General features: G+C 44.8%; 7 protein-coding genes across 7 annotated transcripts; 2 read left to right on the forward strand and 5 right to left on the reverse strand.

The window, feature by feature from the left end:
• Nucleotides 1-670: 670 nt before the first annotated feature.
• On the reverse strand, nt 671-1,522 carry LOC131694671 (histone H1A, sperm-like). Its single transcript, XM_058983151.1, has 2 exons — nt 962-1,522; nt 671-718 (listed from the first exon to the last, which is right to left on the reverse strand). Exons 1-2 carry the CDS (start codon nt 1,520-1,522, stop codon nt 671-673), a joined length of 609 nt encoding a protein of 202 aa, XP_058839134.1.
• Nucleotides 1,523-3,576: 2,054 nt separating this feature from the next.
• LOC131694655 (histone H4-like) lies at nt 3,577-3,891 on the reverse strand. Its single transcript, XM_058983134.1, has one exon. The coding sequence runs from the start codon at nt 3,886-3,888 to the stop codon at nt 3,577-3,579; it is 312 nt and encodes a 103-aa protein (XP_058839117.1). The 5' UTR covers nt 3,889-3,891.
• An 879-nt stretch (nt 3,892-4,770) lies between these two features.
• Nucleotides 4,771-5,181, forward strand: LOC131694650 (histone H3). Its single transcript, XM_058983130.1, has one exon. The coding sequence runs from the start codon at nt 4,771-4,773 to the stop codon at nt 5,179-5,181; it is 411 nt and encodes a 136-aa protein (XP_058839113.1).
• Nucleotides 5,182-5,690: 509 nt separating this feature from the next.
• On the reverse strand, nt 5,691-6,077 carry LOC131694672 (histone H2A-like). Its single transcript, XM_058983152.1, has one exon. It carries the CDS (start codon nt 6,075-6,077, stop codon nt 5,691-5,693), a length of 387 nt encoding a protein of 128 aa, XP_058839135.1.
• Nucleotides 6,078-10,688: 4,611 nt separating this feature from the next.
• Nucleotides 10,689-11,117, forward strand: LOC131694659 (histone H2B-like). The gene has a single exon (XM_058983139.1). It carries the CDS (start codon nt 10,689-10,691, stop codon nt 11,085-11,087), a length of 399 nt encoding a protein of 132 aa, XP_058839122.1. The 3' UTR covers nt 11,088-11,117.
• A 708-nt stretch (nt 11,118-11,825) lies between these two features.
• LOC131694673 (histone H1A, sperm-like) lies at nt 11,826-12,677 on the reverse strand. The gene is made up of 2 exons (XM_058983153.1): nt 12,117-12,677; nt 11,826-11,873 (listed from the first exon to the last, which is right to left on the reverse strand). Exons 1-2 carry the CDS (start codon nt 12,675-12,677, stop codon nt 11,826-11,828), a joined length of 609 nt encoding a protein of 202 aa, XP_058839136.1.
• A 2,031-nt stretch (nt 12,678-14,708) lies between these two features.
• On the reverse strand, nt 14,709-15,023 carry LOC131694654 (histone H4-like). Its single transcript, XM_058983133.1, has one exon. The coding sequence runs from the start codon at nt 15,018-15,020 to the stop codon at nt 14,709-14,711; it is 312 nt and encodes a 103-aa protein (XP_058839116.1). The 5' UTR covers nt 15,021-15,023.
• Between the last annotated feature and the right edge of the window lie 548 nt (nt 15,024-15,571).

Genomic DNA, 15,571 nt, shown 5'->3' on the forward strand with positions numbered 1-15,571 from the left:
ACGTTCTGGTAAAGAGTTGAATTGAAATGTACACATAGTTTATATAAACATTAGTTGTTGTTGTTTGTTTGTTTCATTAGAGCTAAAAAGGTTGTCATTTTTTTCTCTGTCCATTTTTCAAATCAAATGTGTTTTGCTGTAGTTTGTGGAAGTAGTCTTTCCCCTTACCGCGCTAGTTGACTGTTTTTCGTTAAGACGGAAAACGGTCTTTTTGTCGTCTATTCTATTCAGTTTAAAACAGCCCATTATATGACCGACCCCCAGCGTGTGAGAAAATTCTGCCGCAAAAAGAACACACTTCTGGATCATACTTGTTAATACAATAAACTTCCCAGTCTTCAAACTTTTGATCTTCGTAGAAACCGTACCCAACACAATTTGTAATCTCAAAGTTGATCGATCAATACAATACGTTCGCCAATTTAGGCTAAAAAATCGGTAATTATCGTTCGTTCGTTTGTTTATTGTGCCAGCCAATTTTTCTCTGTTTTATTATAGCCAAAATAAGCGCGTTGTTTGCTAATCAGAGTAATATTATACTTGCTCTGTTTGTTTGCTAGGGCAACAGAAAACCACGGCCTACTATTAATTTACCTGTACGTACGTTTATCTGAGCAAGAAACCGCGCCTATTTACTATAGTGATTTGTTTAATCAAACTAACGACTGATTTATCTTGCCAATCGGCGGGCCAGTTGAATGCGGGTGTGCTGCTCAAGCTAGAAAACTCATGGGGGGAACGGAGCATTGACGGAAAATAAGCATCAATCAATTCTTTACAATTTTGTTAGTCCTGAAAAGGACTGTTGTTTTGGGAGGACGCGCACGTTGTCGGGAATTTACTTCTTGCCGGCGGTGACCTTCTTCGGGGCGGTGGCGGCCTTCTTTGGCTTAGGGGCCTTCGGCTTGTTCGCTGCAGCCTTCGATGGTTTGGTGGCTTTCTGTTTAGTGGCAGCCGTTACCGCCTTGGCAGGGGCAGCAGCTTTCGTTTTCTTCGCAGCCGATTTCTTAGCGGCCGGGATCGCCGCCTTTGGCTTGCTGGTCTTCTCACCACCACCACCAGCCGGCGGATTTTTCTTCTCTCCGGATTTAGTAGCCGATTTCTTCGGTTTTTTCGCTGCACCCGATGGTGGTTTCTTATCGCCGCCAGCCGGTTTCTTTGCTTCGACCGTCACCTTAAACGATCCGGAAGCACCGGTACCCTTGGTCTGGGTGATGTTTCCCTTCTCGACACCCGTTTTCAAAGCCTTCCGGATAAACGGAGCCAGCCTGGCGACGTCACACATGTAGTTGGCGGCGATGTACTTTTTGATCGCCTGCAGTGATGATCCGCTCCGTTCCTTCAGGGTCCGGATGGCAGCCAGAACCATCTCACTCACTGGTGGATGGGTTGAAGATTTTTTCGGTTTCTTGGCGTCACTCTTGCTAGCCTTGGCCGCCTGCTTCGGTGGTGCTTTGGCAGCTGGCGGAGAGGCGACGACGGCAGGGGCCGTAGCAGCAACGTCGATAGCAGTTTCAGCCATTGCGCGTTCGTTTCGTTTGGTTTTCTTCCACACACAGTTGTAGACGACGAATTGATGGATGGACGATGCACGATGATGCAAGTCTGCGAATATGGTAACCGAGGGCCCGGTGTCTGTTGTTTAGGATCGTATTCATCGGCTCTGTTTGGGAAAGCGTAGATGACGGTTGAAAGTTACTATTCGATCGGTGCCGGTAAAATTTTACGGACTGTTGTTTTAAATCAACTCGAATCGAATTACTGCTTGTGAAAAGTACACTGGAAGTTTGCTTTCAATTTACTGCACTGTCCGCACCGTCCAAACTAACACCCGCTGAACATTCTATTTTAAGCGTATGGGCGCATATTATCAAATCATGTATCCGACTATGGCGGCACGTGCAAACTGAATTGTGGTAAATAGGTTAATTTGAACCTTCTAGCAATTGGAAAACCTTTTCGGTGCTATCCAATCGAAAGAAAACTTCTCTCTATATAAAATTATTTCATTTTTGTATATATTTGCTCGAGCGGAAGTGCTCGTAATTTGGCGACCTGCGGAAAACGTTTCGGTCGGCTGGTCCTTTGCTGAAAACTTTCGTTATTAAAATTACTAAAAAGAAAAAGCTAACGGGTGGCAACACAAATTTCGGATTTTTTTTTTTTCGCAACCTGTCAAAAAAAAAAAAGACAAACGATTTGATTGAAATCGAAATTAGAAGATACGTTCTCCATTGTTGACCAAAAATTAGTGAACATTTCAAACCGATCCGTAATTGGATGCTGTTCGACGAAGTTTCCGTTTGATGTCGGAACAGGCGCGTAGTACGGCGTCTACGTCAACTTTGCTAATGCATTTCGTGATCTTCTACCAATCAACTGTTTGCAATTCGTGGCTCTCATAACAAAAAAAAACTCCCGCAGAAATCGGCGATAGGGCGACACTGAAGCAAATTGTGAAGCGGGCTGTGATTTTTAGGGTACAAATGGGATCGAATGGGCATTCGGGAGCGATTGTGTTTTTTTGGCCAGGCAAACAGCTTTCTTCGTGCAAAACAAAATATTTACGCAAAATAATTTTTATCAACCGGCAAGCGGCAATGAGATTGCCGCGTCGAAAGGTGTTGTAAACAGTCGATGACGCAACATTTTCGCTTTTAAAATATTGTACCGTACACTTTTCGCCGGGGGATCCTGTGTTGCTCGTAGAACCGTACAACGCGCTTGCGAAATGCTTTCTTGTTTCGACGGCAGAGAGAGAGAGAGAGAGAGAGAGAGAGAGAGAAATACCTTGAAAAAAAATCCAACATTTTAGTTGCGGATTTTGATTTTAGTGCACTAATCATCAGTGTTATTTCGCATTGCTTAGGCTAACTCAAAATTCTATTATTTAGAATATACTGATCAACTCGCTACATCGTTCTGTAGCAGACTTCTCGCATACATAGTCGTTGACATGGCTGTGAGCTAATAAACCGCACGCGTCGACCATCACATCGAAGGTGCTTCAGCGCACGCATCGATGGGAACGATTGTCCCCCGACGCAGATCACAAACTGGTCTTTTTTACGATTGCTCAATCTCTCTCCCTGTGTGTGTGTGTGTGTGTGTGTGTGTGTGTGTGTGTGTGTGTGTGTGTGTGTTGTAATTGCTTCCTGTTTGATACAGTACTAACTCACCAGCCATCAACTTTACCTAACTTTCAGACCAGTTAAAGGTACGCAAATTCATAGGTAGACACAGATAGGTGAAAGCGTGGTAAGCTGAAACGAGCGCGCGCGAACAAAAGAGTCGGTCGGCGGTTCGTTGCTATCGAGAAACGAGCAGTTTTGTCCCATGATACGCAAGCTCAGGAGAAAGAAAAAGGAAATGCGTATATGAAAAAAATGGAAACCCAGCGACTGAGCGCGTTGTCGTAACACTGGTCTCTCGCATATCAATCAAAATCGCACACTAAACAGTACGCCCCTGCAACATGAATGAAAATATGAAGGATACATTTCAAACTAATTCTTTTTTCTAAACATTTGGTGGCCCTGAAAAGGGCCTTTTGTGTTGTCGTGAACGGTAGAGGGCTTAACCACCAAAACCGTACAATGTGCGTCCCTGGCGTTTAAGCGCATAGACGACATCCATCGCAGTGACGGTCTTCCGTTTGGCATGTTCAGTGTACGTCACAGCGTCCCGGATAACGTTTTCCAGAAAAATCTTCAGCACACCACGGGTTTCCTCGTATATCAAACCGGAGATTCGCTTCACTCCTCCACGTCGAGCCAGACGACGAATGGCGGGTTTGGTGATGCCCTGGATGTTGTCACGAAGCACCTTGCGGTGCCGCTTAGCGCCTCCCTTGCCGAGCCCTTTGCCTCCTTTGCCACGGCCAGTCATCTTCTTGGTTGTAGGTAATAACTTAGTAGGCTAGCACAGCACACCTGCAGCAGTAGCAGCAGCAGCGAGATTCCAATACCGAATGTTGCAATTCGGCCCATTGAGTAGCGCTTTTATACTGATGCACACACATTCTCAGTCGCCGCCGCGCTGGCATAGGTAGATTACCATGGCTATCTATATGCTTGCAGATGTGTTGGTTTGAAGGGGAAATAGCGCGAACACGAAGTTCACTGTTGCCACTGTTTTAGTATCTTGGGATTGCCGAAATCTGCTTTATCCGGACTAATGCTGACATGGTAGCATTTTCCCTGGAAAACGATTGCCCGGAAATTGATTCTCCTGAAAAAGAAAGAAAGAAAAAGTAAATCGAAAATAGCAGACTCTACTCTACAAACGGGTTTTTTTAAAAGATTTTTAAAGATTTTCTATACATCCGTCTACATGGTACGTTATTTTGGCTTCTATGGTACTTAAATATCGATATCTGATACTGATCTATGATGGAACAAATTGTTACTGTTGAACAAACCATTTCTGGTTTGATATTCTTCTACTGTTGGAATTTTATTGATTTCTAGGCGATTTTTTGCTCATACATAGTTTTTCTTTTTAGGAATGTTTTTTTGCAAATCTGATGAAAAGCTGAAAAATTCAAGTCTGGCAACACTGGCTCCGGAATGGAAATGGTGGGGGAAGTATAGTAGCCGAATCGAACCGTATACAGAACGAAAAGGCACATGGCACGTACACGAGCGAGACAGGCGATAGTAGTGTTTATTCGCGACTATAAAAAAAATCGGTCGGTCTGTTTTGGTCATCATTCGTCGTTTGAACAGCATCACAGTGGTAGCTACTACTGTAGAGCAGCATTTTCGCGACATGGCCCGTACGAAACAGACCGCCCGCAAGTCCACCGGAGGGAAAGCTCCCCGCAAGCAGTTGGCAACGAAGGCTGCCCGTAAAAGTGCCCCAGCTACGGGTGGCGTTAAGAAGCCCCATCGCTACCGACCAGGAACCGTCGCGCTACGAGAAATTCGTCGCTATCAGAAGTCGACAGAGCTACTAATCCGCAAGCTGCCCTTCCAGCGTCTGGTTCGTGAGATCGCGCAGGACTTCAAAACCGATCTGCGCTTCCAGAGCTCAGCCGTCATGGCCCTTCAAGAAGCCAGCGAGGCTTACCTGGTTGGTTTGTTCGAGGATACCAATCTGTGCGCTATCCATGCCAAGCGAGTGACCATCATGCCGAAAGACATCCAACTGGCTCGCCGGATCCGTGGGGAGCGGGCCTAAATTTGGTGTGTGCCCAGAACGAAAAAAAAAAACAGCAACAAACGGTCCTTTTCAGGACCAACCAATCATATTTTACTAAGAATTATTAGCAGAAATTTTCCGTTTCCCTCCAAAAATGCTCAGGCACCTGCATGGCTGTGTGTGTGCGTGTGTTAGAAAGCACGCGGATGGGGGGATTTTTTGCCAGCACCACCTCGTACCGATCGACAGTAGTAGCGTGTGCAAAACAGAGGACCCATTGAGGGAAAACTTGCGCGGCCGATTTGTGATTTAGCACCAATTCGATGAGTGAGAACTTTTGAGAGATAAGAGTGCGGGGTTAAATGAAATCGTCAATGCCATGATAATTATTATTAAGTGTCTGACGAGCATTGCAAAGAAACTTGTGCAATGCTCACAGAAATGTACGTTGATGATTATCGGAGTGAAAATCAAATTAACTCTTTTTATCAGAAGAAAATAGTCGCCCTGAAAAGGGCGTTTTTTTTTCAGCTCGGGCGAAGCGGGATTTAAGTTGCTGCGGAGGCCCTCTTTTCAGTCTTCTTCGGCAGCAGTACGGCCTGTATGTTAGGCAACACGCCACCCTGGGCAATGGTCACACCGGAGAGCAGTTTGTTCAGCTCTTCGTCATTTCGAATGGCCAGCTGCAGATGACGGGGGATGATTCTGGTCTTTTTGTTATCGCGGGCAGCGTTTCCTGCCAGCTCCAGTACTTCGGCGGCAAGATATTCCATTACAGCTGCCAAGTAGACGGGTGCTCCGGCACCGACACGTTCAGCATAATTTCCCTTCCTCAGCAGACGGTGAATTCGGCCAACAGGGAACTGGAGACCGGCACGAACTGAGCGGGATTTTGGCTTTCCCTTCACTTTTCCTCCTTTACCGCGTGCAGACATTGTCGTAGGTTTATCGCTGTGCGCGTTCGTGTGTAGTCACGTAGACAATACGAGTAACACTGATGCCACTCGCGCACACAGCACCCCTTGTTATGCATTCGCTTCATTGCACATCGTTCGCCAAAGGGGCGGAGTAGCGAACGAACGAAACGCGCTAAACACAAAAAAGGACGAACCTTCGTCTCGCTACACGATCGTATATAAGCGATATGTAGTGATTTTTGCTACCAAGACCATTCTCGTTTTTGCATCGGAAGAGTTAAGACGTGATTGTTTTTGGTCTTACGGTTAGTTTTCGCGAAGTGATGTCTAAACGCAAACGGCGTTCGGGTGGCTCGAAGGCGAGCCCGAAATCGAACCCAAAACGGAAAAACGCAATGAGCAGCCCTCAAGTGCCTGGAAATTCGGGCAGCAAACCGGTTGGTGAAATGATGTCAGTGCATTCAGCACAAACGAATCGTATTAGTGTTATCAGCAGTCGTGCCCAAACTGCAACGAACGTGAGCGATTTGGACGGCTTTGGTGGTCCAATGGAGGATCAGCAAGAGGCAGAAATTGCAGTGAAATTGCCGCCGCTGGTGGTAAAATCGATCCCGCTCGCCGCGCTGAAAAAGCAGCTGGCGGAAATTGGTGTAAAAGCAGAGTACAAACTAAGTGGCGTCGGTATAAAAACAGTTGTACATACAAAAAGTGACTATCAGAATGCCCGGAATTATCTAAATAGAGTTGGTGCAGAATATTTTTCACATGATTTTGCATCGGAAAAACCATTCAAAGCAGTAGTGCGCGGTCTTCCATTTATGGCAATCAGTGAAATTGAACTTGAACTAAAAGAACGGTACAAATTGCAGCCGCTGGGCGTCTTTCGCATGGCGCGAAAAGAAAAGAAAATGGCGTATCGTGATTGCTTGTATCTTGTGCATTTTCAAAAGGGTACAGTATCGCTAAATGCATTGAAAGCTGTGCGTTCACTGTCGAGTATGGTGGTTCGCTGGGAGGCCTACCGAGGCACAAATCGTGATATCACTCAGTGCATGTGCTGTTTAAATTTCGGACACGGCACACGTAATTGCCACATTAAACCGCGGTGTAATTATTGTGCACAAGCTCACCTTACTACGGAGTGTCCGATTGAGGGTGCAGTGGCTTTTAAGTGTGTTCACTGTGGGAAGGGGCACCGCTCGACCGATAAACAGTGCAGTAAGCGTGAAGAATATAAAAGCATACGTAAAGATGCATCGCAAAAACACCAGCCGGGCCGAAAACCGAACAAAGAAGTGATTTTTAGTGAAAGTGATTTCCCATCGTTACTGCCAAGTCAACGTAAGAATGGAGTACCAGCATCGCAGGCACAGTGGCAGCAGCAGCCACAGCAGCTACGCCAGCAAGCGGAGAAATATCAGCAGCAGCATTCATCGTCAATTTCAAAGCAGCAACCGGCATCTGTTCGGCAAGCGTGGCAGCCGACGTCGGCCGAAGTGGTAGCTTCGTCATCGCCAAACATATTCCTGCCTCAGGTGAGTCCCAATCAATGTTCCCCTCAATTGGACCAACAACTTCCGCCCAAATTTACTGCCGCACAATTAATGCCTATATTTGTGGAAATGTGTGAAAAATTGCAACAATGCCAAAATAGGCAGGAACAAATTTGCGTACTGGGACAGTTTGTGATTCAATATGCTTGTTAATCCTCTGCAATTGATTCTTTGGAACGCCCGCGGATTACTGCGGAAACGAATTGAACTTGGTGAATTTCTGGATCGGCAAGGAATAGACATTGCCGTTCTAACCGAAACAAATCTGAAACCCGGGATAAATTTTAGCATCCCAGGATTTTCTACTGTGCGCATGGATCGAACCCACTCGGGCGGAGGTGGTGTAGCTTTGATCATAAAAAATAATATCAAATATATAATCCAACCACATTACCAAACATCAATTATCGAGACTGTTGGTGTTGAATTGGAAGGCGATATGGGAAAGTTTCTCGTGATAGCTGCATATTGCCCATTCCAGTGTTATGAAACCAATGGGAATGCAAGGAAGTTTAAAAATGACCTCCAAAAATTGTCGAGATCCCGGAAAAAATTCATAATAGCTGGTGACTTTAACGCTAGACACGAAACATGGAAAAATCACCGTAGAAATCAAAATGGTCGCCTTCTTTTCGAAGACTCTCTGACTGGACACTATACAATTCATGCCCCCGACGAACCAACTTTTCTATCTCCAGCTGGAATCTCGTCAACACTGGACATTTTCTTGTCAAACATGAATGAGATTTCCCACCCAAACACAATACAGGACTTAAGCTCTGATCACTTTCCGGTTTCACTTCAAATTGGTGAGAACATACGAGTAAGGGAACGAATTATTAGAAAGGATTATCATAATGTAAACTGGGTTGAGTTTCAACGCCGGGTGGATCGTGAACTAATTGATGATATTGCTTTAAATTCAACGGAAGACATCGACCTAGCCATTGAAAATTTTCAGCTGGCATTGACGCAGGCGGAAGCTCAGTGCGTTAGAAATATTCCAGTGACTGGTAAAATTCTGCAGATCGACACAATGACCAAGGCCATTATCAGGCAACGCAACAAAGTAAGACGCCAGTTTCAACGGACAGGAGATTTGGCCAAAAAATATGTGGCAGGAGGACTATCGAAAATAATTGCTGAAAGGATAGAACAAATTAAAAATAACAATTTCAGCAACGAGCTGCGTAAACTTGATCCATACTCGCGCCCGTTCTGGAAAGTCTCCAAAATCTTGAAGTCCAAACCGCAACAAATTCCACCGTTGAAATCAAATAACATTACCATGATTACACCAGTGGAAAAGGCTAATGCTATTGGGGAGCATATCCTTAGCTCACACAATCTAGGCAATTCGATGGTTAGCCCCATGGAACAAGCTGTTCGAGAAACAATCCTCACTTTGCAAGCTACGCCATGCTATGTTCCCACTAATAGGAAAATTACTAGCGAACAGGTAACATCTGCACTGAAAATTTGCAAGAATATGAAGGCACCTGGTTTCGACGCGATACTAAATCTCATGCTGAAAAAGCTCAGTACCAACGCCCATGCCTGTATAGCACGAATACTGAACAGATGTTTGGATCTTCACTACTTTCCATCGGCATGGAAAACAGCGAAAGTTGTGCCGATACTGAAGCCTGGTAAGGACCCCACCAGCCCTTCTAGCTATCGCCCCATCAGCTTACTGTCGTCCTTCAGTAAATTGTTCGAAAGGTTAATCTTGGATAGAGTTCTACAGCACATTGAGATGAACAACATTCTGCTTCCGGAACAATTCGGTTTTCGTAAAGGCCACTCGACAACGCAACAGCTTCAAAGGGTTACGAATACCATCGATAGAAACAAAGCAGTATCCAAATCCACAGCCATGGCGTTACTGGACGTGGAGAAAGCATTTGATAATGTTTGGCACGACGCTCTAGTATTCAAAATGTACCGGTACAATTTTCCCAACTATGTGATCAAGATAGTCCAAAACTACCTAAAAAATAGAAAATTCCATGTTTCAATCCTCAACACTCAGTCTGATGCATTTGATATCCCTGCTGGAGTTCCACAGGGCAGCCTACTCGGCCCTATACTATATAGTCTCTACACCTCTGACTTCCCCCGATTGCCTGAAGGATGCCAACTGTGTCTTTTCGCCGACGATACTGCTGTCCTATGTAAGGGCCGTAAAACGCGACAGCTAACGAAGAAACTCCAGGATTGCCTCGCCACTATTACAACGTACATGGACACATGGAAAATAAAAATAAATGCGGCTAAAACACAAGCAATACTGTTCCCATTGAGCCTCTCCCCCAAGCACATTCCACCTGCGGACTGTAAAATAAAAGTAAATGGCACTCAAATTGAATGGTCCAATGAGGTAGTGTACTTGGGACTCACGTTCGACAAAAAGATGCTCTTCAGTTCCCACATCGAAAAGACCAGGAATAAATGCAGCCTATTAGTGAAGAAATTATATCCTCTGATTAAAAGAAAATCAACACTAAACATTAAAAACAAAATAGCCGTGTATAAACAAATCATTCTGCCCACAATGTGTTATGCCATGCCAATATGGCAAAGGTGTGCAAATACTCATAAAAACAAGCTGCAGGTTCAACAAAACAAATGTATAAAAATGATTCTGGATCTTCCATGGCATACGAGCACTACAACAATTCACGAGCTAGCAGAAATAAAAACTATAGGAGAAAGTATCAACGCTATACGAAGCAAATTTATAGAAAAGTGTTCCACTTCGGAATTCCCACTAATTAACAGTTTGTTTAATATTTAGGTTAAGTTAGTATAAGTAGTCTTAAGTTAAATAACATAACTGCAAAAGTTGACCCACTACCATATCGAAAGAAAAAATTTAAAAATGTATATACACAATCAAAACGAAGATGAAAAGCAAAGCTGTATCACTTACTATGTAAAACATACAGAAATGTAAACCGAAATTAACCAATAAAACTTTAATTGTCAAAAAAAAAAAAAATTGTCATTTTTGCTACCAATCAGTCAGCGCAGTTCGCATCGAGAGCGTTAACAGCAGCACAACCACGTCGTTACTATGGCACCGAAAGCCAGCGGAAAGGCTGTGAAAAAATCCGGCGGCGGCGGTGGCAAGGCACAGAAGAACATCGCCACAAAAGCAGGAGGAGGAGAGAAGAAGAAGCGAAAGCAACGCCGCAAGGAAAGCTACGCTATCTACATCTACAAGGTGCTGAAGCAGGTCCATCCGGACACCGGTGTCTCGTCGAAGGCGATGAGCATCATGAATAGCTTCGTGAACGACATCTTCGAGCGTATTGCTAACGAAGCATCTCGTCTGGCCCATTACAACCGACGGTCGACGATCACCTCCCGCGAGGTACAGACCGCCGTTCGTTTGCTGTTACCGGGCGAGCTGGCCAAACATGCCGTATCGGAAGGTACCAAGGCCGTTACCAAGTATACCAGCTCGAAGTAAATCGTCGCCCGCCCCGCCGCCGGATGTCACACACCATCGTCATCGGCCCTTTTCAGGGCCACCAAAACACGTTCTGGTAAAGAGTTGAATTGAAATGTACACATAGTTTATATAAACATTAGTTGTTGTTGTTTGTTTGTTTCATTAGAGCTAAAAAGGTTGTCATTTTTTTCTCTGTCCATTTTTCAAATCAAATGTGTTTTGCTGTAGTTTGTGGAAGTAGTCTTTCCCCTTACCGCGCTAGTTGACTGTTTTTCGTTAAGACGGAAAACGGTCTTTTTGTCGTCTATTCTATTCAGTTTAAAACAGCCCATTATATGACCGACCCCCAGCGTGTGAGAAAATTCTGCCGCAAAAAGAACACACTTCTGGATCATACTTGTTAATACAATAAACTTCCCAGTCTTCAAACTTTTGATCTTCGTAGAAACCGTACCCAACACAATTTGTAATCTCAAAGTTGATCGATCAATACAATACGTTCGCCAATTTAGGCTAAAAAATCGGTAATTATCGTTCGTTCGTTTGTTTATTGTGCCAGCCAATTTTTCTCTGTTTTATTATAGCCAAAATAAGCGCGTTGTTTGCTAATCAGAGTAATATTATACTTGCTCTGTTTGTTTGCTAGGGCAACAGAAAACCACGGCCTACTATTAATTTACCTGTACGTACGTTTATCTGAGCAAGAAACCGCGCCTATTTACTATAGTGATTTGTTTAATCAAACTAACGACTGATTTATCTTGCCAATCGGCGGGCCAGTTGAATGCGGGTGTGCTGCTCAAGCTAGAAAACTCATGGGGGGAACGGAGCATTGACGGAAAATAAGCATCAATCAATTCTTTACAATTTTGTTAGTCCTGAAAAGGACTGTTGTTTTGGGAGGACGCGCACGTTGTCGGGAATTTACTTCTTGCCGGCGGTGACCTTCTTCGGGGCGGTGGCGGCCTTCTTTGGCTTAGGGGCCTTCGGCTTGTTCGCTGCAGCCTTCGATGGTTTGGTGGCTTTCTGTTTAGTGGCAGCCGTTACCGCCTTGGCAGGGGCAGCAGCTTTCGTTTTCTTCGCAGCCGATTTCTTAGCGGCCGGGATCGCCGCCTTTGGCTTGCTGGTCTTCTCACCACCACCACCAGCCGGCGGATTTTTCTTCTCTCCGGATTTAGTAGCCGATTTCTTCGGTTTTTTCGCTGCACCCGATGGTGGTTTCTTATCGCCGCCAGCCGGTTTCTTTGCTTCGACCGTCACCTTAAACGATCCGGAAGCACCGGTACCCTTGGTCTGGGTGATGTTTCCCTTCTCGACACCCGTTTTCAAAGCCTTCCGGATAAACGGAGCCAGCCTGGCGACGTCACACATGTAGTTGGCGGCGATGTACTTTTTGATCGCCTGCAGTGATGATCCGCTCCGTTCCTTCAGGGTCCGGATGGCAGCCAGAACCATCTCACTCACTGGTGGATGGGTTGAAGATTTTTTCGGTTTCTTGGCGTCACTCTTGCTAGCCTTGGCCGCCTGCTTCGGTGGTGCTTTGGCAGCTGGCGGAGAGGCGACGACGGCAGGGGCCGTAGCAGCAACGTCGATAGCAGTTTCAGCCATTGCGCGTTCGTTTCGTTTGGTTTTCTTCCACACACAGTTGTAGACGACGAATTGATGGATGGACGATGCACGATGATGCAAGTCTGCGAATATGGTAACCGAGGGCCCGGTGTCTGTTGTTTAGGATCGTATTCATCGGCTCTGTTTGGGAAAGCGTAGATGACGGTTGAAAGTTACTATTCGATCGGTGCCGGTAAAATTTTACGGACTGTTGTTTTAAATCAACTCGAATCGAATTACTGCTTGTGAAAAGTACACTGGAAGTTTGCTTTCAATTTACTGCACTGTCCGCACCGTCCAAACTAACACCCGCTGAACATTCTATTTTAAGCGTATGGGCGCATATTATCAAATCATGTATCCGACTATGGCGGCACGTGCAAACTGAATTGTGGTAAATAGGTTAATTTGAACCTTCTAGCAATTGGAAAACCTTTTCGGTGCTATCCAATCGAAAGAAAACTTCTCTCTATATAAAATTATTTCATTTTTGTATATATTTGCTCGAGCGGAAGTGCTCGTAATTTGGCGACCTGCGGAAAACGTTTCGGTCGGCTGGTCCTTTGCTGAAAACTTTCGTTATTAAAATTACTAAAAAGAAAAAGCTAACGGGTGGCAACACAAATTTCGGATTTTTTTTTTTCGCAACCTGTCAAAAAAAAAAAAAGACAAACGATTTGATTGAAATCGAAATTAGAAGATACGTTCTCCATTGTTGACCAAAAATTAGTGAACATTTCAAACCGATCCGTAATTGGATGCTGTTCGACGAAGTTTCCGTTTGATGTCGGAACAGGCGCGTAGTACGGCGTCTACGTCAACTTTGCTAATGCATTTCGTGATCTTCTACCAATCAACTGTTTGCAATTCGTGGCTCTCATAACAAAAAAAACTCCCGCAGAAATCGGCGATAGGGCGACACTGAAGCAAATTGTGAAGCGGGCTGTGATTTTTAGGGTACAAATGGGATCGAATGGGCATTCGGGAGCGATTGTGTTTTTTTGGCCAGGCAAACAGCTTTCTTCGTGCAAAACAAAATATTTACGCAAAATAATTTTTATCAACCGGCAAGCGGCAATGAGATTGCCGCGTCGAAAGGTGTTGTAAACAGTCGATGACGCAACATTTTCGCTTTTAAAATATTGTACCGTACACTTTTCGCCGGGGGATCCTGTGTTGCTCGTAGAACCGTACAACGCGCTTGCGAAATGCTTTCTTGTTTCGACGGCAGAGAGAGAGAGAGAGAGAGAGAGAGAGAGAGAAATACCTTGAAAAAAAATCCAACATTTTAGTTGCGGATTTTGATTTTAGTGCACTAATCATCAGTGTTATTTCGCATTGCTTAGGCTAACTCAAAATTCTATTATTTAGAATATACTGATCAACTCGCTACATCGTTCTGTAGCAGACTTCTCGCATACATAGTCGTCGACATGGCTGTGAGCTAATAAACCGCACGCGTCGACCATCACATCGAAGGTGCTTCAGCGCACGCATCGATGGGAACGATTGTCCCCCGACGCAGATCACAAACTGGTCTTTTTTACGATTGCTCAATCTCTCTCCCTGTGTGTGTGTGTGTGTGTGTGTGTGTTGTAATTGCTTCCTGTTTGATACAGTACTAACTCACCAGCCATCAACTTTACCTAACTTTCAGACCAGTTAAAGGTACGCAAATTCATAGGTAGACACAGATAGGTGAAAGCGTGGTAAGCTGAAACGAGCGCGCGCGAACAAAAGAGTCGGTCGGCGGTTCGTTGCTATCGAGAAACGAGCAGTTTTGTCCCATGATACGCAAGCTCAGGAGAAAGAAAAAGGAAATGCGTATATGAAAAAAAAAAAGGGAAACCCAGCGACTGAGCGCGTTGTCGTAACACTGGTCTCTCGCATATCAATCAAAATCGCACACTAAACAGTACGCCCCTGCAACATGAATGAAAATATGAAGGATACATTTCAAACTAATTCTTTTTTCTAAACATTTGGTGGCCCTGAAAAGGGCCTTTTGTGTTGTCGTGAACGGTAGAGGGCTTAACCACCAAAACCGTACAATGTGCGTCCCTGGCGTTTAAGCGCATAGACGACATCCATCGCAGTGACGGTCTTCCGTTTGGCATGTTCAGTGTACGTCACAGCGTCCCGGATAACGTTTTCCAGAAAAATCTTCAGCACACCACGGGTTTCCTCGTATATCAAACCGGAGATTCGCTTCACTCCTCCACGTCGAGCCAGACGACGAATGGCGGGTTTGGTGATGCCCTGGATGTTGTCACGAAGCACCTTGCGGTGCCGCTTAGCGCCTCCCTTGCCGAGCCCTTTGCCTCCTTTGCCACGGCCAGTCATCTTCTTGGTTGTAGGTAATAACTTAGTAGGCTAGCACAGCACACCTGCAGCAGTAGCAGCAGCAGCGAGATTCCAATACCGAATGTTGCAATTCGGCCCATTGAGTAGCGCTTTTATACTGATGCACACACATTCTCAGTCGCCGCCGCGCTGGCATAGGTAGATTACCATGGCTATCTATATGCTTGCAGATGTGTTGGTTTGAAGGGGAAATAGCGCGAACACGAAGTTCACTGTTGCCACTGTTTTAGTATCTTGGGATTGCCGAAATCTGCTTTATCCGGACTAATGCTGACATGGTAGCATTTTCCCTGGAAAACGATTGCCCGGAAATTGATTCTCCTGAAAAAGAAAGAAAGAAAAAGTAAATCGAAAATAGCAGACTCTACTCTACAAACGGGTTTTTTTAAAAGATTTTTAAAGATTTTCTATACATCCGTCTACATGGTACGTTATTTTGGCTTCTATGGTACTTAAATATCGATATCTGATACTGATCTATGATGGAACAAATTGTTACTGTTGAACAAACCATTTCTGGTTTGATATTC

The sequence above is a fragment of the Topomyia yanbarensis genome, unplaced genomic scaffold (assembly GCF_030247195.1).
Source record: "Topomyia yanbarensis strain Yona2022 unplaced genomic scaffold, ASM3024719v1 HiC_scaffold_12, whole genome shotgun sequence".
Taxonomy (NCBI): Eukaryota; Metazoa; Arthropoda; class Insecta; order Diptera; family Culicidae; genus Topomyia; species Topomyia yanbarensis.

Coding starts and splice junctions, on each gene's coding strand:
- LOC131694671 (XM_058983151.1), bottom strand. CDS start 1,522: ATGGCTGAAACTGCTATCGACGTTGCTGCTACGGCCCCTGCCGTCGTC. Junction 719..961: donor CTGCTGCCCCTGCCAAGGCG/GTAACGGCTGCC, acceptor TGAGTTTTCTAG/CTTGAGCAGCACACCCGCAT.
- LOC131694655 (XM_058983134.1), bottom strand. CDS start 3,888: ATGACTGGCCGTGGCAAAGGAGGCAAAGGGCTCGGCAAGGGAGGCGCT.
- LOC131694650 (XM_058983130.1), top strand. CDS start 4,771: ATGGCCCGTACGAAACAGACCGCCCGCAAGTCCACCGGAGGGAAAGCT.
- LOC131694672 (XM_058983152.1), bottom strand. CDS start 6,077: ATGTCTGCACGCGGTAAAGGAGGAAAAGTGAAGGGAAAGCCAAAATCC.
- LOC131694659 (XM_058983139.1), top strand. CDS start 10,689: ATGGCACCGAAAGCCAGCGGAAAGGCTGTGAAAAAATCCGGCGGCGGC.
- LOC131694673 (XM_058983153.1), bottom strand. CDS start 12,677: ATGGCTGAAACTGCTATCGACGTTGCTGCTACGGCCCCTGCCGTCGTC. Junction 11,874..12,116: donor CTGCTGCCCCTGCCAAGGCG/GTAACGGCTGCC, acceptor TGAGTTTTCTAG/CTTGAGCAGCACACCCGCAT.
- LOC131694654 (XM_058983133.1), bottom strand. CDS start 15,020: ATGACTGGCCGTGGCAAAGGAGGCAAAGGGCTCGGCAAGGGAGGCGCT.